Raw genomic sequence first — 26,987 nt, 5'->3', positions numbered from 1 at the left:
CAAATGGTACCTTACAATTTCTTACCTTTGTCAAGGGAACTGAAATAAAGTTGTACTGATTCACTCTAAACGCGAAATCATTAGAAATAGAGCTCATTTTAAAGGACACAAAAAGGGTGAATCCTGCAGTCGATGTTTTAGGATAGCCTGAATTTCAGACGACCCTTGGACGCGCACATTCACGGAAAAGCCTGATGCTTAAAATATCTAACTCAATTTGCCACAAGCCTTGTAACCCCTTTTTCAGCTTGAACTTATTTCTCAGTCAGTGACATCCAAAACGATTAAAAGGGCTTAGACTTGAGAAAAAGGAAACAAACTTTTATTGGATTGTTTATGGAAAAGAACGGTCTTAAAGTGTATCTTTACAAGTTCAACTAAGTGCGTTTACGACATTTTTACATAAATCTAGAAAGGAAATGGGACACAAATAACAACAATGAATACTGTTTTCCCATCAACGGCCATACCTGAAAGAATAATTCAAAATCATATTTTTTTAAATTCACAGATTTAAAATTAATAATAAATTTACATATCCCTTCAAGAAAATGTTGGAAACGAAAACAACAACCACGGCAACACATTGACACAAGCTGAGAAGCAAGAGGCACCCATGCCCTCGTTTTCAAAAGTTGGATACAGCTAGTGGCTATCCAGCTGATTAATCATTATCCAGGGGATAAGTGATACATTGGATATATAGGGATTAATCCAGTCAGTGTTCTCTTACCAGGATTTTCTACACCTGGGTCCACAGGACCCATAGAGAAGCTAAAAGGGGGTCATGAGGGAGAAAAGCGGGTCACAAGTCTTAGATACAGTTAACTCAACATTTTCACAGGTCTGAGTTAAAGTAAATGATAGGTGTTTTTTTTGAAGATGCCATAACCAATTAAAACATTGGCCTATATTATAAGGAAATGTAGGAATGTGTATGTAAGTTGACGAACGTTTTCTAATAGTTTTTTCCTTCTTTGCACCCTTGGGACCCCTTGGGCTAATTATAGTGCAGCATTTCCTGAAAAAGTGCAGCAATGCCGCAATGCCACGGTCTGGAAAGAATACTGTCCAGTAGATAATACCATCTAACTTTAAACGACAACAAAAAAGGCACAAGGAGGTACTGCTCTGAAAGCTTTCAGTTGAATAATAAATTTTTTTTTTTCAGAAAGCATTCTGAAGCAAATGTTAAGATTGTTGATTTTTACTTACTTTTGGAATTCCCACTCTCTATTGTCTAGTGGGCATACTTGACGAGTTTTCAGCCATCGAGATATGCAGTGAAAGTGGAAAGCATGCTGCAGGAACAAGAAACAGACACCCTTCTTAGTTGCTATCTCCATGAGTAGTGAAAGTAAGAACTTTTCACTGGAATTCCCAGTAAGGAAACAGAATAGGTGAGTGTAACAGGATCTGCTGTAAGTGGCAATGAGCAGAATCAGAGATACATGTAGGTGTCGTCCACTTTACGGGAATTTGCACTAAACACACTATCACTACTGTCATGAAGAAAAAAAAACTTACAGTCTAAGTTGCTGTTTGTTTTAACGTCCTATGCAATACAAGTAATCATGATCAAGGCATTTTCAATCAACCAATTTGCCCGGGCTATTCTTTATAAGGTACTTTTTAGTTTTAGAAGCACTTTTAATAGGGAGTTTAAGATGCCACTACGGCGACGGCAACGAGACAACAAAAAGCAATTGGTTAAGATTAGCAAAACAACAACTCTGCACATGCATCACCCTTTTTTGTACATTTCTTTGCCGTCACTGCGCGACTACGACGAAAATTGCCTAATTTCACGTTTTATCGACAACATGAACATACGACGACGAATCTCTCTTCCTCTGAGTATACCTGGATATTTTTGTTAAGAATTCATCTCAAGGAGAGTTCGCCTACATAAAATATAGTGACCGAATTGGGATAATCGCGTTAAAGTTTCATAGATCGAGAAGTCACTTTTTAAGAGAGGTTTTGGCCGGCGTCGCCGTCGTGGTATCTTAAACTCCCTAATAATTGCTCAAAACCTTGCTCTGAAGTTGAATGACTTGTCCCTTGACATTTCTGAAATATCCCTTAGCAGTTTAGGCTAAATCTCCTGCCACTTACATTTTGATGTATTGCACTGCATCTTCAATGGCTTTTACGGCAGTGAGTTGCTTCCAATTCAAAAAAAGGTACAATGTATTGGTTTTAAAAGCCACCTGGTTTTCACATGTTGGGAAAATCCTGGGCAATCAGTGATTTTTTTGTTTCTGGTCCAACTCAAATTGGCAGATATCCCCAAACCATCTGGGATTATTGGGTACGAATCCAGAGAACTGAGAGCATTTCTATTTTCCCAACATGTTCCAGATTAATTTTCTGCAATGGTTGCTGACCACTTCCCACCATTATGAAAACTTATTTTTGCACTGTTGGTGATTGTGATGAGCGATCATTTCTGCACAATCCCAATCTTCCAACTGTCTAAATCTAGTTTCCCCGTCATAAATCAAAATGGGACTGGGATCAGCAAAATCTTGAATTGTCTGGAATTATTTTACATAATTATATAAACTAGGATAAACTCAAAATGACTGTGTGTGTGGTCGACGTAAAGGCAGTTTCCTTTGTATCTATGAAGTTGGAAAGTTGACAAGTGACTAAGAAACCATTTAAGGGAGACTAACCATGTCAAGGCGCTTCATTAACCACAAATAGTCACAACTTACACATTCATGTAAGTTTTCTTCTACAGAATATCAAAAAAACAAACACACTGTACTTACGTTACAGACACCCCATGCTACTGTGCATTCTTCACTTGTTGCTGAGGCCTGATTAGCTTGACATTCTATACCTGATAAATACAATGTTATTGATAAACAAAAACGAAACAAAACATGTAAAAACAACGGGGGCAAGAAAGAACAACGTTTTGGTGTCATCTTGACAACACTTTCAAGTTCAAAATGCTTGCTGAAAAACTGTCAAAAAAGTTTTTCTGGCAGATGATTGGCATATATGAAAAATGCAAAAGTCAGGCAGAAAGTCTTGCTTGAATTGAGTCTGATTGGACATGTAGAAAAGGTGTTAGTTTCTTAAAGAGCAATATTTCGTGCACTAAACGATCAAACTTGTTAATGCACTTCTTAAGGACAGAGAACTGTTTGTCAAGATCTTTCGGGACAGTAGAGTGTTCGTCCTTATAATGTTTGCCGACGGAAGAAGACACATTCTCTAAATGTCCAGTCAGACTCAATTCGAGCAAAACTTTTTGCATGACTTTTGCGTATTTCATAAATACTCATCATTAGCCAGAAAAACTTTTTTGACAGTTTACCAGCAAGCATTTTGAACTTGAAAATGGCGTCAAGATGACACCCAAACATCGTTTTTTTACCTGCGTTGTTTTTTACTTGTTTTTGTATAACTAAACCTTTGCTTATTAAAACCAAACATGGCACAGTTATGTCAAAGTAGTATATGGGGATGCTCCTGATACTGTGTATGTAGAGAATGTAAAAATTAATCTTTTCTATGTAACATGCACATCAAGTCATGGGTCTAAATACAGTGCAGGCCAGAACAAAGTGAACCAATATGAGTCCAATGCATCAGGCCAGATGCGTCCATGCATCTGAGCTGATGAGCATACACGTCTTCTCTGAAATGTGTCAGTGCACACTAACACTTTTAGTATGTATGAGCTATTTCTTTGTCAATAGAGGTGTGATGTGTGCAGTCATAAAAAAGCCAACAAGACTCATACTGACGGATCGGCACATGCTAAAATTTTTCTTCTAATAAACCACACAAACGAACCGTTTGATTTGGTGTCGAGACAATTCTCTGAAGTATTCTAACAAAATACACTCAAAAGTGTAAAAACCTGATACACATAAATTTTGATTACAGTGGAGATAAGCTGTCACAGTGAATAACAAAAGAAAAAGGTATTCCTTCCTGACGCATCTGAGCTGATGCAGATGCTCGTCAGCGCTGACGCTTTCCTTGTCTGAGCTGACGTGTCCATTGCATCAGTTTCACATGATCTGCATTGTTTGGTTAGTTCTAGCCTGCACTGTACTTGTGCCTCAACAGTGACTCAAAAAGAATAAGACGCCGAGCGTCAAGTCTTGGGTCTATATTGTTGGTGGACTGTTTTGGATTTGCAGTGAATAGCTTAGCCTGTTCACTTCTTCATTAGTGGTTCATTTCATTGTTTTAAAAATAAAATACCATCCATGCAGTAATCGAACATATTTCTGAACAGATTTCTGAAATAAGTCACATTGGTTTTTCACTATCAGTTTTAGAGAAGAGAACTGAAAGCCGCCCAGTGGCTCAAACTTTGAGGGAGGCAAATCAAATGACTTTAAAAGACAACTTTTGTTCGTTTAAGCTACACATTTTTTCCAATCATAATGACAGATGTTTATCAAGGCACCAGACATTCTGCACATCGAACCTTGGGTATCGCTGTTGGAAAAGTTTATATCTTAGTACTAAACATCACTGGCTCTTTCAACTCTTTACATGGTATAGGAAATATTTTCTGTGAATGTTTATAAGTCAAAGTGTGTTGGCCAAGGTTCTTACATTTGTAGCCACTTCCCACAACTGGGGATATTTTGTGAGCACACTTGTTTCGCACGCAAATTTTTGGACGGTTATTTCTGAGCTGCACTGTATTTGCAGAAAGTCACCCACCACTGGTTCGAATGAGCCTGATGTAGGCAATCAAATATTTGGGGATTGAACTCTGTAGAACTCATTCAACTGAGTTCCCTCTAAAAACTAATATTGTATGAGACAGATTACTGAACCAGTCAAACTTGATCAAACTATGTAATCAAACACCATTAAACTTAAACTGGTGCATATCGTCGCGGCATGAAGTCTTAATTAGAATCCTAGCACTATTACAAAGGAAGATGTCAATTGAAACTAAAAATCGCACATTAAAATGCTCAAAATGGCACTATTTTACTGTGCGATCAATGAAAATTGTTGCAGTGTTGACGGAGGACGGGGCATTTGCCCTCTTTTTTCGTCCCCACTCCGGGGGATTTGACAGCTCAAGAGTCCCCACCCTCGGGAATTTGCCATCCAAGGCAAAAAAAATGCTAATGCCCGGGGGTCAGCCCGGGGGGGCTGGGCGCAGTGGGAATTGACTGATGCATTAGTCCAAAATAAAATTATCCTGCAGTCAGAGACATTGAATTTATTTCAAAACAAACCATGTAATCTTTTTATTCCTTTCCAAAATATCAATATCTTGAAGTGATCACGATGAGTGTGTGATACTAGCCTGCGTAGCAGGCGTTGAAAGGGGTAGGAGGTAGGGGATAGGGAGGAAGGGAAAAAGGGGAGGGGGATTGGGGAGAGGGGGAGGGGACGCCTGCTCTAAGAACCCCCTTTTGTTCATATCTGCGGACGCTGGCGTCCGCAAATTCCTGATTGGCTGAGCCGTAATGAGTAACATATTGAAATGCGCGATTCACATTTCAACAAACAGTCGAGATGGCGGCCGTAGACGTGGATGTCGTAGAGAGTGCTTTGAGAGATGTGAATTTATCTAGCGGTAGAGAAATTGTTTTAAAACCAGAGCAAGAATCAGCAGTAAGGGCTCTTTTAGCCGACAGAGATGTCTTGGCGGTTTTGCCGACTGGATACGGCAAGAGTTTAATTTACCAAATGTTTGTACGTGTGAAGAACTACGAGCTAAATGGTAATTACAGCAATAAAAGGGGGTGGTAGGCCTACACAACTTTTACCTCATGCCAAAATGCAGCTTATTCCAATAAAGTTGTTTTTATCTGCTGGGTAGATTATGCTCTGGAAGGTTCTGCATTTTATACTGAGCAAATGCTATTTTAGCCGCATGTTTCACACTGAGAGGTCATGACATACATATTGGTTGACTGTAGTTATTGTTTTCTGGTCGGCAGGATTTGCCCTCTGATGCAAGCGCAAAGCTTTTTTATTACGGCTGAATAGGGGTTCCAATTTTCTCCAAGGTGCCTTCTGGATCTGAATAATTAAGCGATTTTCTTTAGTCCGTGTGTGTAATGTTTTTCTGCAATGCTGTATCACGCTGGGCCCAGCTCGTCAGTTTTCTTTGCAGAATGTTACATTATCACGGATAGTGACTTACAGATCCAAAATTATAAGAGTGAACTGCAGCTTAAACTGAAGCTACATAAACTTACTATGGAGAATTGAATTGACTCAGTAAACTCCAGCTTAGTGTTTTTGTAAAGATAGTGTGAGTCTTTTGACTGGAGCGCGTAGTTCCTCCCTTAGTAATAGCTTTGAATAAGCTTCACAGTCTTTAAACTGTTTTGTTATTGCCACAGTTTGGGATCAGGCAAGACCATGGTTTCGGTTCTCCCCATGAACCTCATCAGTTGCCGGGTTGGCTTTGTGCTTGGTTGCTTTTGCAAGAGCAACTTTTGTTGTACTTTGTTGTGGCGAGAACGGTACAGCCGTTCTGTCTTTGAGCTTTGAACTTGAACATAAATACCCATGTGGCAGATCGAAATTCTTAAAATAACATTTCCACGTTAAATTTCTGGTTGTCCAGAAGTGAGAATTTGTCGCTTCGATAAATATTTATGCAACGTGAGTTCCCGTCAAATCCTATAAATTTCCGCGTAACCACAGGGTTCCGCCTTGCGGTCTGATTGGCGAGTGTAGCGACACTTGATTGACAGTAAGCGTAATCGGATTACTAGAAAATTGGTGGACGTTATGCAAAAACATAGGCTTTTAGAGCAGGCGCTCCCTTCCCTTTTCCCTTTCTCTCTCCCCCTCCCCTTCCCCTTTTTGCGCCTGCCACGCAGGCTAGTGTGATACTTGCATTCCTTCCCCATCCCAATGCTTTATTTCCATATTTCTGGTTATTCGCCATGAACTTCCGATAACTCGAACTCCCGATGATTCAAACGTTTTTCCATTTCCCTTGAAGGTTCGAGTTATTGGGAGTCAACTGTAGATGCAATTGAGCAGCTTCATTTGCTAGGTGGTTTAAATGTAGTGGTGTTTAGCAAGATTATAATCAACACACAACAAAGACTTTTAATGAACTTATGCTACAGCTAAAGAAGTGAAAAAACGTGGAGAGTCAATGACATGAATTCTGATTACCAACTACACTCCAGGGCCCGGTTGTTCAAAGGCTGATTAGCACCTAACCCAGGGTTAAATTTAGCCCGCATTTCTTTTTCTTGTGTTTAAAAGCATTTTCTCGGATAATTTTCTCTGTTATTTTTAGAGCTTCCGATCATCAACTTGTAGACCAAAAGAATTAAGACTGAACTGCTTTTTAACCTTTCAAATCTGAGTTCAAATCTCGCACTAACCCTGGGTTATCTTAACCCAGCTTTGAACAACTCGGCCCTCTAATCAAAATTATCATTTGATTACGCCAAATATGTAAGAACTAATTAAGCTTACACAAATCCATGATGTGATTCCGACAGATGGCGCAGTTGTCGACGACAATATCTAATGTAAAAAGACCAAGAAAGATTAATGTTTAAAAAATGCTGAAATCCTTTATCAATAGTATGCGAATGCACCGCCAAAACCCATGCCGCATTTTGCAAAAATTCAGGCTTACCCCATGCCCATAAAGCCACGGCGTTCCACTGTAAAAAAGCGAAAAATAGAGAGTTAGGTCGAGTAGAACCTTCAAAAAGTAGCTTGTAATCAACATAAGTGATGGCAGAATGTGCGTACCTTTTTTACTTCGAATCTTTTCTTCGCAGAGCCCGAAGAAGTTGATGGAAGTGCGGGAGGATCTACATCCATTCCTTCGGCTTCCGCCATTTTCGCTGATTACAGAAAAACTTTTTTTGCGCAAGCGCAGACAAGGCATCCTCGCCTTTTTACTAGGTAACCAAGCCTCCGGATCCAAAATGGCGCCGAAAATGTGTATTTTACTACAGTTTGAAAACTAAAATTCACGATCCAGCAGATTTTGAAAGGATAAAATGGCGACTCTAGCCAGTTCATCGCGCTGCAGTAGCACCCTGGCCAGTGTTTACTCCATACTTTCAGGAAAACTGTGGAATCGAGTTGTTGTTGCCGCAGTCGTGTACTGCCCCGTTCATCAACACAAACGATTCATGTCGTCAAAGCCTTTGCAAGGAAGGACAGTGCGGATCGGCTGTGCATCGGGATTTTGGGGAGATTCAATGATGGCAGGTAGACAATTGGAGCAAGCATTTAATCTGTTCTGATGTTTATTGTCATCACCGATTTCATGTAATAGGTGGTTTTCATGCAATCTCGGGAGACACAAATAACAATGATGAAATGAACAAATGCTGGTGGACAAACAAAGCGAGCTAATGAGCGATCTTTTGTTTACCGTCCACCAGCATGGCGGCGATGACGTAACGTGAAAACCACCTATAGGCCATTTTACAGTTATGTATGGAAGCAAGGCTGAGGGTGACCTTGTTTTGATACAAACCTTCTTTGCTTTGTTATGGAAATTGTTCTTGAAAAATACTTTTTAGCATAAGAATAACTTAATTTACATAATAAAGCAGTAAGGTTTGTATCAAAACAAGGTCACCCTCATCAGTCTCTCTTTCATGTAAAAAGGCCTATTTTTTCGGAACGTAATCATTGTGCCCGGTACCACCCATCCCCCCACTCCCTTCTCCCCCCCAAAAGAAATCAGATCAGTATAGTCCCGCTTATCTAAAGATTGCATTGATGGTATTGATTATTGCTAGTCTTAATAAAAGGAGGTTTTTACACTACTCAGTTGCTCAAGAACGGCTATACCCTCAGGGGTTTAGCCAGGATAATTTGTTCAGAGGTACGCACAATAGACCATTTTACAGTTGTGGACTTAGTACCCTGGCCTATGAGTGAATGTGAGGCTGAGGTTGTCCTTGTTTTGGTATAAACCTTTTGTATCAATGGAAATTGTTATGGAAATTGTTATGGAAATTGTCCTTGAAAAATACTAGTTAGCATAAGATTAAGAATAACTTGATTCACATAATAAAGCAGGAAGGTTTGTGTCAAAACAAGGTCAACTCCATCCTTGCTTCCATCCATAACTGTAAAATGGCCTATTCTCCAAAAGCCCCTGCTTCCAAATCCAGTGTCCCCAAAGAGGTTACGGTAAGCCTAAGCATTTTTACTGTATATGAAATAAATGTAACTAAGTGATTTGAAAACTTCTTTATCCCCTTTTTGGGCTCTTTGACTGTAGCACATCAGTCACATTTCATAAAACTTAGGGTTTCATTCAACAAATGCAGATGCGTGAATCCCCTCTCTCTGTCATGTAATGCTGGTGTTGCGTGACAGAGGGGCCGGAACTGGACTGTCCCTTTTTAGCACTGTAAGTATAGAGAATCAAGACGTGATACTGAGACTTGAGTCTCAATTCTTGCAGGGATTGAGAATCAAGTGTCAACTTACTTTTGATTGGTACTTTATACACATCATCAGCCTTTTGATAGATTAAAAGATTGAATTTATTCCACCACATTAACACAGTAACTTATCCCTTTTGGTATCTTTTTGGAGGTCCTAACAATCCTTACTGTGAGGAACTGACACTATTACTCTGATTTATTTACTTTGCAGCCCCACAACTTGTTCGCGATGGTGACATCAATTACCTTGTATCTGATTACTTATCAGAAATTACAATGTCACTTCTAACAGCGGTCAAAAGAAAATCACCAGTAAGTTTCTTTATTTTGGGGTAATCATTTTGAAGAATATCACACTAACCGTCATTACTATAGCCTTGAATGTTTGGAAAGAGTATACAATGTATTTATTATATTGTGTTCACATGTGCTTCTTGATGAGTTTTTTGTGGCTTTTGTTTCAGACTTTAGGGTATGCTCCTGACTTCATTCAAGCTGTCATGAAACCGCTCATCAAACCAATCAAAGAGAAAGGTTAGTCTCACAGTACGCCTGTAATATTTTTAGAGTGTGAGCAGTGTCTTATTTTCATTCAAACATAATAGAGGTACTGTATGCAAGCAAGATGCAGGAACTGAATGCATCATCCCAGAGGAAAAAATAAGAGGCTGCTCCCCTAGCCAGAGTGAATGAGTCATGCATTACCTTTTCGCTGCAGAACAGATACATGTACTGTTGGCCTGTGATTGGAGTGGTGATTCTCTTTTTGTGCCTCTCCTGTCATAAGCCTGAGAAAACAGCTGATAATTAATGACAGGAACACTGGTTTTCCCCTGAAATGACATCTGAGGAATAAGCACGGAAATTCCATTCTGATGACATGTCACTACTCAGATCTGGTCATGGTCATGCCGCAAGGGAAATTTGTTTCAACCAATCAGAAGCACCAGTGAGATCTAGGTAGTGACACATCATCATTATTCCACTATTATGTCATTTTACCAGATAAGGTCAAGAAAACAAGCAAAATACGAGGCCGTAATACACCGTAGTGTCCTGGTTTAACCGGTTTACAACAGGGCGAATACTGGCGGATGCAAAAGGAGCAACTGTGGCTGACAGAATCAGGATGTTTTGGATACTCTCATTAGAAAATAGAAGCCAAAATACCATTTTTCTTTTGCAGTTAAATAATTAACCTCTCATTCAATGGTTTGGCATATAATACGCACAAGAATTTTGCTAATTGTTAACGTCATTCTCACAGACAGAATCAGGATGTCCCTGAATACTCTTACCAAAAAATAGAAGCCAATTGCCAGATATATTTTTTTTGTAGTGGAATAATAAACCTCTTATTCGATGGTTTAGCATATAATACGAGTGGACATTTTGCTCATTGCTCGTATTTTTCCTCGCCCCTGCGGGGCTCCGAAAAATACTACGCAACTCGCAAAATATCCGCTTGTATTATATGCTAAACCATTGAATAAGATGTATGTATTTTGGCTGTGTTCTTAGTAAACAACTGCGTCGCTTAGTGGAGGTAGGTACCCTGGATGTCCAGGAGCTTCCACTTTGGCAAAGCCTGCCCCTAGACAGAGTTACGCCCCCATAGCTGTTAAACCTGCACCCTCCAGCCATGAGCCCCCATGCTAATGCAACCGAGCTCCTGTCATACTGATTTATTGGTGGAAAAAAATAAAAGAGGGGAGTAGGGATGGGGGGTAACAGAATGATCCAAAGGCTAAATGAAGAGAGTGGCCGCCAGGAAACGCTGTACTAAGCACATGGAGATGATGCAAGCAAGGCTGACCGTGCTTGAGCCACCGCACTGACTGCTGACTGACAACATGAGGGGGGTCGACCCCAAAAAAATTTAGAAGGGTTTGTATTAGTTTTCTAAGCATAACTGGGCTATGATCTCAGAGACAGTTTGCTCCGAAATGCTCATTTTTAGCAAGTAGGCCTCTTGGACATTGTTCTTTCAGATTATCCTGACAAATCCCATAATTTCAGAAATTTCATTTTTATGACGTCACACTTTAGTACTCTATAGTACTGGGATATATGTACTGGTGAAAGAAGTAATAAATAATATCAAGTACATGTACTAGTACGTACACTCTTTTCCATAGATTAGGCCAAACCTCTCGTGCTATCTCTTTTAGGGATCCGTGTGGTGAGTAATGCTGGAGGGGTTAATCCGCATGAATGTGCAAATGCGTTGATGGCCATTGCAAAGGAAACTAAGACTGATCTAAAGGTTGCTGTGGTCACTGGAGATGAACTCATGGGTGATGTTGAGAAAATACGACTTGGCGGCATTAAAGATATGGACAGTGGGAAGGATTTTCCTGCCAGTGTGGAGAGCATGAATGCTTATTTAGGGCAAGTAGTTTTCGTGTTTTGTCAGATATATTTTTACAAACTCTCATGCATATATATGTACCCTCCCTTTAAAAAGTAACTAAAGAGTATAAAAATACCAAATATAGTCACTGGACTAGTGTTGCATTGTAATTGTTTTGGGTGACCAACCACTGAATGTACATTTATTTTAAATTTATACGTTTTGTATGTTATAGTACATGTAAGCTGTACAAATTAAAGTTGTTACAGTTTAATCCTTTTGCTGTGCAGTTTTAATTTAATTTGTAGCTGCTTATAGTAGGTAGTTCTGATTAATGCTGACTTTGTAGCTTCCAGTAAGTTTATAGTAACCTTCCCAGTCATTTTGAATTAGAGCTGTCCCTATTGCACGAGCCCTGGAACTTGGTGCTGATGTGGTGGTTACTGGACGATGTGTGGATAGTGCACTAGCGCTGGGCCCGCTCATGTATGAGGTAATAAAATAATAAATTATTTGAAATAATATTCCAAATAATCTACATTCTGCTGTATGGTATAGAAATGACCTTAGTGCCTAGAATGTAGCAGGGCTGTCACTAACAGTCGGAGGCCGGGGATTTTCCGCAGCTACTATAAGTGTGAGCCCAGCTACTTTCATAAGAAACAAAAGCAAAATAGAACCAAAAGAACTTCATAGCTGGATAATTCCCCTCCTACTAATGCATACACCGACAACTTGAAATTTTAGTGACAGCCCTGATGTGGTTTCTGCAAGAAGCATTGATCCACTCTGTTGGATAAATATTTGCCAAGGGCTATTTACGTCATTGTATTCTTGACTTTTGAACTCCAAGCTTTTATGGCTTGTAAATTATGTCAGCACATCAATTTCTTCCTTGAACCCTTGGTTTGAAATTCCTTTTAATTCAATCCAAACTGAACTTCCCTTTGCCTGTCAAAGACTGTATTATTTTAACCCCGATTTTCCAAACCCCCTTATAATTCGAACCAGTTTGCTTTGCCTAGAGTGGTTTAAAAAATCATGATTCCACCTTACAATCTTCTAGCACTGTGTACATTGTATCTAATTAGGTCTGCAAATTGTTATTAATGCAGGTTTGTGCGCCCCATATGTCAGAAATAAGGCCTTTGACTAAAAACACTATGATTGAAGAGATTTGTTTGAATACTGTTGAATACCATTAGGCCCTATATACACGGGAATTTAGTCAATGATATCTGAATGAAGGTTACAGAATGATGTATTCCTAATACTCCATGTTTATCTGTTTTTTGGTCACCAATAGTTTGGATGGAAGACAGATGATTATGACTTGCTCGCTGCAGGAAGGTTAAATGATTCTTTTTGATGGATTTTAGTGACAGTACTACTGTATTATTTTATAAGGACATGACGTAGGTTGAGCATGATTGTCCAGGTGAACAGGACTGATGTTGACTGTGACTGACATTTCAACAACCTGTGCGGTAGTCATTGTCAAAGTCAAATTGAGTTGTATCACATCAGGAAAGTAAATCTAAGAGTCAGAACATTCAACATTACTTGTGTAGGGCTCTCTCACCCTCTGGAATCATGATTCAACCTAAAATATTTCAGGTAAAAATGAATTATATGTGTCAACAATGTATGTTTTTCGTAATAGTTTGGTTGGTCATTTGATTGAATGTGGGGCTCAGTGTACAGGAGGAATCTTTACTGACTGGCAGACTGTCCCAGACTGGTATGAAGTACTTAACATCTATTTAACGGTGATGTTGCACGTGACAATTTGCAATGATGATTTTTAGTGCAACACAGCATTGCAGGGTTGGAACAATGTTGCAAGCATTCAAAACAATGTCACAACAATGTTGCAACACTGTGTTGGGCTAAAAATCGTCATTGCGAATCGTCTCATGTAACATTACCTATAGTCATTTATTTAATATTATTGTTTATACCATTGGCCAGATGTGGCCGCATTGGTGATTCTTTCAATAGGACCAGTTGTGGAAAATCCAACTTCACTTGGGGCAAAAGCACATTGAACTCAGTAAATTTGCTAAGTTTAAGAGTGATAGGTGATAAGTCACAATTTTTTACAGACATTTGTATGGTGTACAAATGTTTGTAATGTTTTATGACTTTGCTGAGCCATAGCTTATGGTCCTTCAGGTCCTTGTCAAAAGTTAGAGAAAACCATGGAAGGTTCTGTTTCTTTGCACTAATTGGTAGCCTTCCTTCTTCCTTCCGATTTGAATGGAATGTATTCTTTAAATTCAAATTTTATGAATTTTGTAGTACATTTTCTGTCTTAAAACATAATATTATTTACTTGGTGTCTCCAGTAAGCTCCATTAGTGCTAATGACACAAATAAAAGTTTATTATTATTATTATTATTATTATTATTATTATTTTCATTCTCATTTCTTTCCTTTTTTCTTTCAAATTAGGGACAATATTGGTTATCCGGTAGCAGAATGTGCTGCAGATGGCAAATTTATTCTTTCCAAGCCTCCTAACACTGGTGGACTTGTGTCACCATCTTCTGTTTCAGAGCAGGTAACATCCTCTCCAGCTTATAACAACAACAACAACAAACTTTATTGGCTAGTAAAAACAAGCACACAATATTTGAAAGCTGCAGTTACCTTCAAGCTATTTGAGTCGAACCCAAGGAAAAAAGAAAAAATATGCTCTGCTCTGTTCAGTAAAACGCGATCGCTGAAATTTAAAAGCCAGCTTGAATTACTTTTTTCGCTGCCATCAATCATACATGTAATTACGATCACAAGCAACTAACCTTGTAGTCTGCATAACAGGCGCTTTATGAGGCAAGCTAGGTGAACGTGGCATTTTGCGAGAAGCGCTAGACGAGGGGAGGAGGCTACTAACCTTGAAACACAGAAACACAAAAAATGGATTGAAAAACTGCCAATCGAAAGCCAAAAACCATAAAATTTTGAACACCTTGAAGTAAACTTCTGTGTTCTAAGACTGGAACTACGCAAACGTTGGTTGCCTTTTGAACTTCAGAGTTCGCGTGTACGTTATTAAAAAGTGCAGTAAAGTATTCATCCAAAACTCCTCGATGCACCCCAGTGTTTCATATTAAACCTTTTGGACAAGGGGATCCTAACCTCTTGCCCTCCATACCTTGCCTTCCCAACTCCTACCCTTTAATTCTTTGGCTTCCTCCTTTTCTTTCCTCCTCTCCTGGCTCCCGTAACCCTCCCCCCTGATTCTCCTGGGCTCCTACCCCCCTGTCCTCCCTTGTCAATAAGGATTGCGGCTTAAGTACAGTTTTCTCATACCTGATTGGCTTTTTCCTTGCAACCCAGTAACATTGCAGAAATATTTCTGGCTTTCATTGTTTTCTGAGTATCATAGTCACAAATGCACTACATTTATTTACGTATGTTATTTGTCTGATAGCTTGTTTATGAGCTTGGAGATCCTGCTAGGTACATCCTCCCTGATGTAATTTGTGACTTTACGCAAGTTAGGCTACAAGGACTTATTGGTAAGTCTTTGTTCCATAATGGCGTCACTGACTTCGACTTGTCAACAGGGGCAACGAAGTTTTTCTGAACTGAAATTAACTGTTCTAAGGAGCAACTATTGCGTAGAAATTTAAAGGCTAAAAAAGGGTAACAATAAACGCTAAACATATCACAGTAGCTAACAATCTCAGATGAGACGAAAAAGCAACCTGAAACTTTCGTAACGACCAAATTTCCCCTAAGACATCCGAACAGATAATTTTTTTAGATATACCGTAGTTTTTAGGGTTGCTCCAAATTAACCAAACAGTCTTCTAAAGCGCAGAAGAAACCAGTTGAGACATTTCTGACGTATTCGGAAGCATTCGGTTGTTAGGTGTCGCCGTTTTCACTTATTTGGAATCGGTCCGTGAAAGTCAGGAATTTAGACGCGAGCGTTGTTCATTGTTTCGTTAAAAATGTCTCATTTTTTGTCAATGTATCTTTGTTGGAAATTTTAGCTGGTTAATTATGCTGTTTTCCTTCATAGTAACCCATCCACTAAAGAATTATCCGTGAGACTAAAGCTGGTCAGCAAATATAGATACATTGTACAGTGAAACCCCGCCTTACGGCCACCTCGGTAATACCGTCACCTCGTTATTACGGCCACTATTTTTTGGCCGCCTGGCAAAAACCGGCATACATTTTCTTGTAAAAAAAAACCCTCGTTAGTAAGGCCACCCCGTTAATATGACCAAATTTTTTTGGCCAATTGGTGACCCTATTAACGGAGTTCCATGAACATCAAAGGACCGGCATGTACCAGAGTATATAAGGCACTTATAATATGCTACCATAAGTCAACAGCTTGTGCCCTTAGATTGTTTTTGTCAAAATCACTATTATGATTGCATAACCTGTTTACATTTGGTCCTGACCAGGTTATGACGGTGGCGCTGTACTTGTTCAGGGAGCAATTGGTGAACCACCTACAGACACTTACAAGGTACGTCATTTAGTGATGTACACTGTATATCATAAGCAAGTGGAGTATGATCGTCCGAGTGAGTGCAGTCCTGAATAGGACTGTTGTTGACAGTGACTAACGTTTGGACAACGTGTGCGGTAGTCATCTGCAGAGTCAAAGTGAGTTGTATCACGTCAGTTGATGGCATTTAACGCTAGATATTGACCGGACAGGTAAAAAAAGACGCGATGTTCTTGGTCGTTTGCCTGTTGTTTTTGAGTAAAGGGGGCGGCTGTACACAGGCTATGATGTTGTTGCCTTTAAAGACGCTAAATGTCATTTGTGCGTTTCGATCCGTCTTTTGTTACAGCTTAACGGTTGGTTTATTGTTTGTCAAATTGTCGGTTGTCCAGTCATTTTATCGTTGTCAGTTTTGCTTGTTTGTCAGTAAGCTTCAATAAGTCGGTTGCACGGTGCCGGTAACTGTTGGCAACGATTCAGTGATCTTCAAAATCCGTCTAAATTGGCGGATTAACTCACGGATAATATCAGACGAATTAATGGTCTAAAACGAAACCGTCCTGTAACCGTTTGACACGAATTATCCGACAGATGACCCATCTGAAATAGATAATCTGTCTCTAGTTTGAAAACGGTTATTTTTAAACAAGAAGTGCATGGAGAAAAGTCTGGAGAAAGCCGAGACTGTAAAATTCTATAGTACGACAAAATGTTTTATAATCATCTAGAGCGTCCTTTTCCTGTAGGTGTGTGCTACTTATGCTGATGGTTTTCGTGCCACTGCAGTTTGTCCAGTTGGAGGACCGTTTGCTTCACTCAAGGCTAGAAAAACAGGCGAAGCTCTCTTAAAGAGGTTTAACATATACTATTCATTAATAAAGCATCATAAGAAAATGCAAACGTGTTCCTTGTTCCTGGGTTTTGACGAGAGCTCATTGAAGGTTTCTTTCAAAGACCCGTTTGTGTAGTTCCTGTGGCGTTTTCGTAGTTAAAATAGGAGAGTTAAACCAGATCAAACTTTTGTGGAAATCCCTCCGATTTGGGACGCCATTTCTTTTCATTGGTGACTATGCCTCGCTTTGACTCACTGAATCGCGAAAGCGAGTCTTCCGGAAGTCAACCAGTTCACCGGAAACTGTTTCCGCATGGTCCGCATAGTTTTCAGAGGCCAACGCCCCTAGACTCCCTGTCTGCTCTATTACGATCTCTTGTTTTGGTTTTTGTCTGTTTGTAACGTTTAGTCCCCTGGAGATTTCTGGTTCTATACTCAAATGGAAATGAAAAAAATAATATTATTAAGACTCTCCCGAAAGTTAGTCATGGAGGTCTGTATTATAATCTTCTTAAAAAGAGAGGCCTAACTTTCTGGGAAGAGAAAAGACCGTAAATCTTATGTCGTTCTCTTTTAAAGGACAAGAAGGATGTTTAAAGAATTAAATCTGGATGATTACATAAGAACTCATATTCAGGTAATGAACAGCTTTCCAAGGCTTCCTCATTTAATTACAAGTTACTTACATACATTACATAGATACACTGTTTACAGGTAGCCATTACGACACCTGAAGAAGGATCACGCAGTTATCCCTAAATTAAGATCTCTCCTTCCAGATAACCCACCCAGCCCAGGAGAGGTTGGCCACACCACCGGGGTCTACTTCCCCTCCTCTTTTTCGAACAGTGGTGTGGGTTCTTTTACGTCCCACAAGAACCAGATAAGTGAAAGTGCTGTGAGACGGGACCTACGGCTTTTCGTACTTATCGAGAAATCGCTCGTTAAGTTCGCTCGGAAAGGCCATTATTTTGTAATCACAGATAAAAAGATGACTGTTTATCTAGTTTCTTACCATTCTATAAGCCTCCAAAGTCCAGCCGCTTTTAAGGAAATTCTCCTCCATAGATTGTAGAAATTCAAGATGGGCCTATCTTGCCTGCTCGGTTAGCCAACCAGAACACATGATTCGCTTCATCTTGCCTGCTCGCGGATTCAGCCATGCAATAAATCGTAGATATTATAAGAATGGACCTCTGACGCGAGGGTACATCTGACGATCTTCACCGATTGTCAATAGGGCACTTAAGCAAAGGCGTTTTTGGAGCGACACATTTCAACCGGAAGTAAGGCCTTTTATCGTTTAATATGCCTTGACGCCACCACCTTTGTTTACCCTTATACAGACAATTTGCCCGAAAATTTTGGCAGAAACATAATGTCCAAGAATGAAGTAAATCCACTTCCGGTTGACGGGCGTCGCTCAAAAACCCTTGAGCTGAGTGGCTGACCTCAGTTTGGTCGTCTGACCAGTCGACATAGTATGTTAGAAGTTTGTGAGTAAGCGTGCTTTTGTGCTTAGCTTAGTTCCATCTTTATTGAATTTCCTCCCTTGTAAACTGCCTGGTCTTTCTAAATACGTCACATTTAGGTGATAGGCTCTGAACAAACGTATGGAAAACAAGCCTTTCCTGGAGTCATGACTGCAGTGAGTACACGTATAATTCATAAAGATGATGTGGTTGTATAACCACGAGACACGGCGTGGTCTCTTGATCACAGGGCGGTAGATTTTGAATGACGTGCAGTACCGTACTCAAGCTAGCGTGAGACAATAGCTAACTACTTTGCCTCTTTTTAGTTCTAACTTGTCATGTTCAGTTGAATTATTTGTTTGCGACATTTGCTTGACATGTTGATAGTGCTATTAACTCTATATTTGATAAAGACCTGTCGGAATTACAAAAAAAAAAAGAAACACAACTATACGTAACAACAGAGAATTGTTGTATTCGAAAAAACACAAGCTTCAGCTACTTCTAGTCAATCGCTAGTTGGTTTCTAAAAAATCACGCCACTTTTAATTTTTATCCTGTTGGTTTTACAAGTGAGAGGAAGACACTTCGAAAAAGGCAGTTAAGTAATTTAAAACTAATTTGTCTACTGATTTTATTGAATATAAGACTCCTAGGGAAGCAGTATTATGGCTGGCAGCTCATCACCATCAGAGAAAAGCTCTTGAATTGTTTGCGATGGAAATAGCTTCTGCAGGCACTAGCATGGGTTAGTACATGTATATATGAATTAGAATCAACAGGCAACAAGTTTGAAGTTTATGGTCGATGTACAATTTTACGTTTAATTTTACATTTTCCTTCTTCCGTGCCGTGTCCCAACTGCTCCCCTTTTTGACGAAAGCCTTATTCCTCCCTAATTCCCTCTGAGTATTTTTTTGTCCTAATCACATACGTCGCATACAGGTCGCGCTCTGCCAACGCTTTGTTTCTCAGATAAGCAACTTTGCTCCACAGACCCTCTCAAAGTGTATATAAATAGTTACCACCAATATGATAACTTGGGGGATAATTCTGCGATGGATCCGGGTCCTATCCATGGAGGGAACATGAATATATCTAGGTGCTTCATGCGTTCGAAAACGGGACAGGCTTCGGTCGATTGACTCTCCTTGGCGCGCCCTTTGTTACACTCATTCTGACTCCACTAACACGAGAAATTTAATGTGAACAGTTTATTTAGGATGCGTCAGTCAGTCACCTGTTGTAGATATTTAGTTACATCAATGTTATAGCTATAGCAAAATACTGTTACATGTTCTAGGCTAGAACGTATGCTACGCCAGATACCAAAAAAAAAAAAAACACTAAAAAATTACCCTTGAGAGGTGACCGAAAAATGGGTAGCTTAGTGCCCCACTAATGCAGTGGCACAAAACCCTGGGAAAAGGTTTTTAATAAGTGAAAGACATAAAACGGTGAATACCTTGTTACACAGACTACTCCAAAAAGAGACTAATTTCAAAAGAGTGCAGGACCAAATGCCTAAATACATGAGCTATATACCGAAATAAGGTTATTCCTAAAACACACAGATCCGAACATGAAAGAATATCAAGAAGTTTTTGCAAAACAAAACAAAAAAGACCACGACGACGGAGCTGACGTAGAATGGCTCAAATCTTAGCCAAAACCATAAATAGTCCGAAACTATCCCACAAGCCCTTGCGCCCCTAAAACGTTGCCGTCAGAATAATAATTTCTGACTAACTCGTTCCCATGTCTCTCAAACGTAAGAAATTACATTTATCGTTAGCGAGTCATTTTTTAAATTATCTATGGAAATATGGAAAATTATAAGAAAAATGCCAATTCGTTTAGTTAAATTTGCTTTCTTCCCCATAAGTTATTCGAGGCTCGTGGAATTCTAGGAGAAGTTGGAGCTCGAGGTTATTTTAATAATTTAAAACTGGTTGGTTTTTAACTGTTAAATTGAAGAATCTCTATTTGCTTTTATAGCTCCTGGACTGACTGCCATTGTTGGAGGAAGACCAAGAGTGTAAGTATAAAAACTTTAATTCAGTTGATCTCTTTGAAACCATAAACTTTTATGCAAATTAACAGTTTACATTCAAATTTCATCATCATAATTATTTTTATATATAGATCTCCCCTTTTGAGGCTGTATTCTTTCTTGTATCCCAAAGACAAAGTCAATGTAAGTAAATGTACGTTAAAGAATCTTTAAAAGCGATTTAGTTATTTGATGGTCTCTGGTCCTTTAACAAAGAGGATCTGCAACGTTTCGGTTATTTTCTGCAAGTGGCATTACTTAAAAAAGATTGTAAATACGCTGAGTAATGCTCGTACCACAACGCAAAAGCTAACCAAGAATAGTTTTTTAACATTAAGCACCCCGTTCTCGCTAGCCCGCGTATACGGCCTTCTCTCCTCGCTCCTTGCCGCTAGAAACATTTTGTAGGAGAGACGAAGTCCCAAGCGGCGAGCGGCGAGCGGCGAGCGGCGAGGAGAAACGGCTGTATTTGCAGCTTACGTTTTCGCTCTTGCCTAGTCCAGACCTCACTATCCCGCGTTTTGGGTCACGTGATCCGTGTGAGTTTCTTGACTGTTCGTCTCGGATACGTAACCGAATTGCATTGACGGGGAAGGCCTGGGAAGAAGCCTTTCAGGGATAAGGCGAGAAAGCCTTCACAAGTGATGACCCTGGTCACTTTTGAAGCTTCTTGCTTGAACAACAGACAAACTCCAAGCAAATTGCATGGCCAGTCAGTTGGAGGAAGTTATGTTCAGAGATTTTTCTTCGTACTTATTAGATTGATATTTACATGAACGGTGAACATGTGGAGGCAATGCCCGCACCTAAAACAGGACAGTCACGTTACAAACGAGAACGAGAAACGACAATACAGGATGCAGCACCAAGGATGAGTAAGAGTTTTAGAAGAAATCTCATATCCTCCAAAACCGAGTCTCCCACGCAGACGTTCTTAGGGCTTGGTCACGCTTCCCCCCAGCAGATGCAGATTTCAGATTTTTTTTTTTTGCACTTTTTCAAGAGGTTACTACAAAAATTGCAATACATTACAAAAGTAAGAAAAAAGAGAAAATAAGTTACGTAAATCACCAGAGGTGAAATGATCGCAGTCATCAAAGGAGCTTAGGCTTTCGAATTAGTCACTGCCTCGTGCAACTAACTGGCGCAGACATCTACATAAAACTAAAAGTAACGTATAACGGAGAAAGGAAAATCAAAAGCGCATAAAGTCTTACTTACGATTTTAAATAAAAACAGTGGAAATGATTATTGATAGTGTGGGCAGAGAAATCAAATTACCCATTGGAGATTTAAAAGGTACAGTTTGTATTGCTAGAGGGAATGTTTTCCCAGATTTTAGATCCAACAAATGCAAAAGTGGCAGCTCCCTAATTATTGCTTATCCTAAGCTCATCCTTGGCCGATGAAAATTATGATTGGATACAACGAACGTCCTTTGGGGAGGAACGCGTGACGAAGCCCTAAGACGCTCCAAGTGGGAGTTTACCTAAAACCATCAAATTCAAATATTGTGGAGCAGACACACACATATGCACAGGGTATTTAAAGTAAAGACGCATGCTCAGGGTACACAGGTATAGGCCTTATTTAAAACTACCATAATGCTTTTTGTTTTCCCTCCAAAATGTGCATAGGGGTTTCTCTTGAAGGATTATAAGTCCCAAGAGAAATTTTGAAGGGAAAACAAAAAGTATTATGGTGTTTTTAAATAACGCCTGTTGGAGTTTAAAGAACCCATATCACATATCCTCTAGTCTTGAATTCAAACGTAATACGTACAGCCTGTGAGCCCTTACAGGTCTTAAGCTTTCGGAGGCCCATGTTAGTAGTTTGAATGGAGGCCTTAGTCTAATTCTCTGATGTAATGAGAAATAAGAAAGAGCTCTCGTACTGCGCTCTGCGCTTTAATACCATGTCTTTAAATTTTGTTAAGGGTGTGAGAGATGACACTTGACTAAAGAGATGATTCCAATCTTAAGCAGTTATAGGAGAAAAGAAATATATAAAGACATTTTTCTTACAATAAGGTTCAATAATTTTATACCTAAGCTTGCTCCTAGTCCGGTTCTCTTTGCTAAAAGTAAAGAAATCGCAGTTATTTTGTGAGAGACCATGAATAGAACACTCTTTTACATTAGGGTTAATTGAGATCTTTTTCTTTTTTTCTTCGAGAATATCAAATCACAGCTTATTTGTTATTAAAGGAACACTCAATGTCCATTTATAGTCATTTGATTACCATATATAGGCTGCTAGTTTACTTCTTTATTAGCGGGAGAAAGCGAAAGTTATGAGAATTTGTTCTCTAATCATTTCCAACGATAACTGATTTGTTGTTTCTTTTCAAAGGAATGCCAAAAGGTCGTTGCACATTTCCACTCAGCTCGTTGGCGCTGACAAGAAGCGGAGATAAAGGAAACTCTGTGAACATAGGTAATACTATTACAATCATATTCTGTGTCTTTTTTCCCCTTGGAGGCGTCCGTACATTCTTAGCCTGTGTAGCTGGCGGTATTGTGTGGGTGCGAGATTAAAGTTTTGGCGGCGGAGCCGTGTTCCAAAAAAAGGGGTGACGGCTCCGCCGCCAAATCTCACTCGACTACTACACAATACCGCCAGCTACACAGGCTAGTACATTCTTATCTGGATAAGGCGACAGAGAAATGCTGACCACGTGAATCACCTGATCATACGACACACCGGTAGACCAGCACCTTAATCATGCGCGCGGGAAGGAAGACACTTTTAGGGTGTTTGCAGAGCCTCCCGTGTTTTATTCAAAGAAAATAAGATCAGCGAACGATTTGAGGGTTTTATCGGCAACGAAAACAAAAGAGAGAACGCAAGCGCTGGTTATAGAAAGAACGAGAAATGCAAATACAGTAAGAAGAGTAACCGAGTGCAGTACTTGCATTTCTCGGGAGGAGTAAGTTGAAATTTTATGTTGGTGGAGGTTTAACTCATTAGAGTTGTACACCAACTTAATTTTTTATCTTTACAGGTGTGATTGCTCGTCATCCTTCTTATGTTCCCTTTATACGTGCTGCTCTTACCGAGGAGTCTGTAGAAAAATACTTCAAGCATTTATTTCCCTCATTACCAGAAGCAGGACGTTGTCGAGTAAAACGGTAAAGAAACTTCCGTTGTAGGTTATCCCGCGTAAGAAGCGTTTCCGTGCGGTTTGTGAGCAAAGAACGAGGAACGAGAGTCAAAGACCACGCGAAAAATGGGGCGATTAAAACAGCGGGGAGGGCTCTCGTTCCATTTTTCGCGCAGCCAAAACCGCAAATCCCGTTCCACGTTGTTCCTCGGTCTTTCTTTGCTCCGAAATCACACGGAAACGGTTGCTACGCAGGCTAGTTGCAGGTAGACTTTGACCTATGTTGGCGCTTAGTATCTTGGTGGTTTGTGCGGCTTAACTCTTTCTCTCCCAATCGTCCTTAACGTCACTAAGTGAATAAATTGAAAAAAAAAATTACTTTAGGTAGTTTGTTTTGAAAAACGCTACAAAAGGAACGGTACTATCTATTAAAAGCACCGTTGAATAACGTTCTCTTCAATGTCACGCCACAGGATTTTATCCACGACTCAAAAGATAGAACTAGGGGTCATCAGTTACAGCAGTTAACTGTGCTTGTTATAGGTATTTTATAGTGCTTTTAAAACAACTGAATTAATTTATTTAATTAATCTACTTTGTGGTCTTTGCAGATACGAACTTCCAGGAATCAATGCGTTTAACTTTGTACTAGAGGACGCGTTAGGAGGTGGCGGTGTAACATCTTTACGTAGCGATCCACAGGTAAAATGGAAAGGTTCTTTTGGGGGAATTTAGTTAAAAGAATTTTCTGAGTGATTGGGGCCCTTGCTCGCCCAAACTGCTTTGCGAGTCGGGTTGAACCAAAAAAAAAAAAGCGCTGGTTAACGCCAAGGTAGCAAAGGAAAATTTCAGTTTATATTTATCGTACAGTCACGCCCTATGTGATATATTGTTCTCTTTTTTTGTGAATTCATAACTTAACATTCTAAAAATCACATTCACCTAAAACTGTTTAGGTGAACACCGCGAACCAATTGTCCACTGACTTTCTGAATCGATCATTAGCTCACTTGCTGTCTCCCTCGCTGATTGGTTGATTGCTGGACTATTTGACCGATTGACTGATTGATTACCCTTTATTACAACATTAATAGGCCACTTGCTCGATGATATCTTTTTACTACTAAGACCACATTTCAGGACGTCTTTTCCTTTCATGAGGTCTCGTGAGGTTTAAATAATGAAGGCCCTAATTTGCAAAGGAAAGCAAAACCCTGAAGGATTTTGGTAGTAGGAGTAAAATGACGCTATTGTGCAAATGACCCTTTCAGGTACGGAAAAACGGGCACCAAAAATCATGCAACTTGTCTTGCAACATTGCTGCGAAACGAGTTGAATAGCGACTTTGCGCGTATTACCACCCACATCAAACCTGTTTTGCATCAAATAAGGTTGTTAACAGTTTTTAACGTGAGTTATAAAACGCGCAACATCGCTTTTCACCTCATTTTGCAACAATGTTGCAAAACAAGTTGCACGTTTTTTGTTGCCCGTTTTACCGAAGCTTTAGTTGTTTCATTGATAATGCTTTTAAAAAAGTATTTGTTTGCGAAAAGAAGAATTCTCTTCTATTCCTTTTTCCTCGTTTTATACCTTCTGATTGACGGTAGCGATTCTTTATTCATGTATTCATTGTCACGTTTTTCTCAGTGAATTTATTTTTTTCATTGCAGGGCAAGGCACTTGGTCAGATGCTGCTAGATTTTAGGATAAAGAATGTTCCTGACATTTTACCATCTATTATTGAACCAAACCTATAAATAATCGTACCTCTTGGGTAGAATTAACATAAAATCCATTTGCCTCTATTAATTGGTTCCTCTTAAACAGGGATCGTGGAGCTATGGGGCTGGTTGGGATATAGCCCCACCAATAATTTCGGCAGGAGTTTTGTTTCTTTGTTTGTTTGTTTTGTTAGTTTGTGCATTTCCATAACTACTTCTAACCTTTGTGCAACGCCAGCACAATTTTCTACAGAATGGCGAAAAAAATTTGACAAAAATTTCTCACGATTCTTAGAAATAAATTCTTTTCGGGTTCAGAAGCTCTAAATTTTTCGTGGGAGCGTGCCCCTCCCCCAACAGATAATATGCAGATAATCTCGGCCCCAAATCTAAAATTTACTTTGTTGTCCCTGTTAGTGGTGGGCTAGATTGACGTGGAGGGTCGTTGGAACGATGCAAAACGCACCAGCTGTTCCGTAAGCTTTGTTAAAACTCTTTTAAAATCCCTCTGAAATTGGAAAGCTAGCCCTAATGATACAGTGTAAGAGCTAGCAGCTTGGACATAACGCAGATCGCATTGTATTAGTGTTGTATTTGCTTCAAAATTTCATATGCCATTTGGGCCGTTGGAAGTTAGGGGTAGACAATTTCTCTAAAAAGAGTCTAAACTACACCTGTACTTATATACAGCCTTTAGTAAAGGAGGAGAGGGCCCCTGACTAAAGTAATCATTAAACACACTCCTTTAGTGATGATCAATTCGAGTAAAATCTTGGTTACTGCCTTTTAAATAATTCAATGTTTCGAAAGATTAAACCTCTTCTAACATGAACCTCTCTAAAAGGCCATGTTCATACTATACCGGATGGTTTTTTGTGCCAACACGAAAAGCTATCCGATATGTGAATCATCAGTTTAGGGATCGGCGTTGCGCAGCTTCGCTCCGTTACAGAAATCGCGCCGTAATCACTGTTCTCTTGTGTGAACAGAAACCCTATCCGGTATGATTTTCGTGCCGGCGCCAAGGCTTTCCGGTATCGTGTAAAAATATCCTAAGCCACTTTTTGGTCCATACATTCATTCTTGATTTGAAATCCCTGTAACAGCCTCGATCATTGGCTGCAAACGCAATGGCAACTAAATTGGGTTCTGCAACTACCAAAAACAAGTAACTTCTCAACAATAGCCATTACTAAGTTACGAATGCAAGAAGTGGTGTACAGAACCTTGGTTGCTTTTGTTAACATTATTATTTTGCTGTAAAATTTTAGTTTACATAATGCTATAAGAGGCATTATTTATCTTTTAGAACTGAAAATAATAAACTATCATAAGTCAAGTTTAATTGGTCTACGTTTTCTGGGATCCGGGATTCGGGATATGAAGCAAAAAGGAGGCGAGATTCGGGATTGAAAGTGTTTGCGGGATGCGGGATTACCAGGGACCGCGGAGCAAGGTGAAAATAATTTTTTCATATTGAAAATCGAAAAAAGGAATAAAATCCTAGTATTTGATTTGTTTCTGTCGCGTGACTTCGCATACTTTTCTGCAGAGCTTACAGACTTTGACGA

At 39.6% G+C, this 26,987-nt stretch overlaps 2 protein-coding genes across 2 annotated transcripts; one reads left to right on the top strand and one right to left on the bottom strand.

Annotated features, from left to right (window-relative positions):
* Positions 1 to 300: 300 nt before the first annotated feature.
* LOC140947778 (E3 ubiquitin-protein ligase RBX1) lies at positions 301 to 7,865 on the bottom strand. The gene is made up of 6 exons (XM_073396969.1): positions 7,738 to 7,865; positions 7,619 to 7,646; positions 7,453 to 7,503; positions 2,781 to 2,851; positions 1,216 to 1,301; positions 301 to 470 (listed from the first exon to the last, which is right to left on the bottom strand). The coding sequence occupies exons 1-6, from the start codon at positions 7,825 to 7,827 to the stop codon at positions 458 to 460; spliced, it is 339 nt and encodes a 112-aa protein (XP_073253070.1). The 5' UTR covers positions 7,828 to 7,865; the 3' UTR covers positions 301 to 457.
* A 48-nt stretch (positions 7,866 to 7,913) lies between these two features.
* Positions 7,914 to 26,760, top strand: LOC140947777 (uncharacterized). Its single transcript, XM_073396968.1, has 21 exons — positions 7,914 to 8,205; positions 9,613 to 9,713; positions 9,866 to 9,935; positions 11,573 to 11,792; positions 12,148 to 12,247; positions 13,061 to 13,104; positions 13,418 to 13,495; positions 14,210 to 14,318; positions 15,192 to 15,279; positions 16,183 to 16,247; positions 16,976 to 17,082; positions 17,641 to 17,698; positions 18,653 to 18,709; positions 19,185 to 19,284; positions 20,535 to 20,574; positions 20,682 to 20,733; positions 21,350 to 21,464; positions 22,942 to 23,025; positions 23,594 to 23,720; positions 24,304 to 24,394; positions 25,366 to 26,760. Exons 1-21 carry the CDS (start codon positions 7,992 to 7,994, stop codon positions 25,450 to 25,452), a joined length of 2,007 nt encoding a protein of 668 aa, XP_073253069.1. The 5' UTR covers positions 7,914 to 7,991; the 3' UTR covers positions 25,453 to 26,760.
* The last annotated feature ends 227 nt before the right edge of the window (positions 26,761 to 26,987 follow it).

The sequence above is a fragment of the Porites lutea genome, chromosome 9 (assembly GCF_958299795.1).
Source record: "Porites lutea chromosome 9, jaPorLute2.1, whole genome shotgun sequence".
Taxonomy (NCBI): domain Eukaryota; kingdom Metazoa; phylum Cnidaria; class Anthozoa; order Scleractinia; family Poritidae; genus Porites; species Porites lutea.
This window is presented reverse-complemented; position numbering and strand designations above follow the sequence as displayed.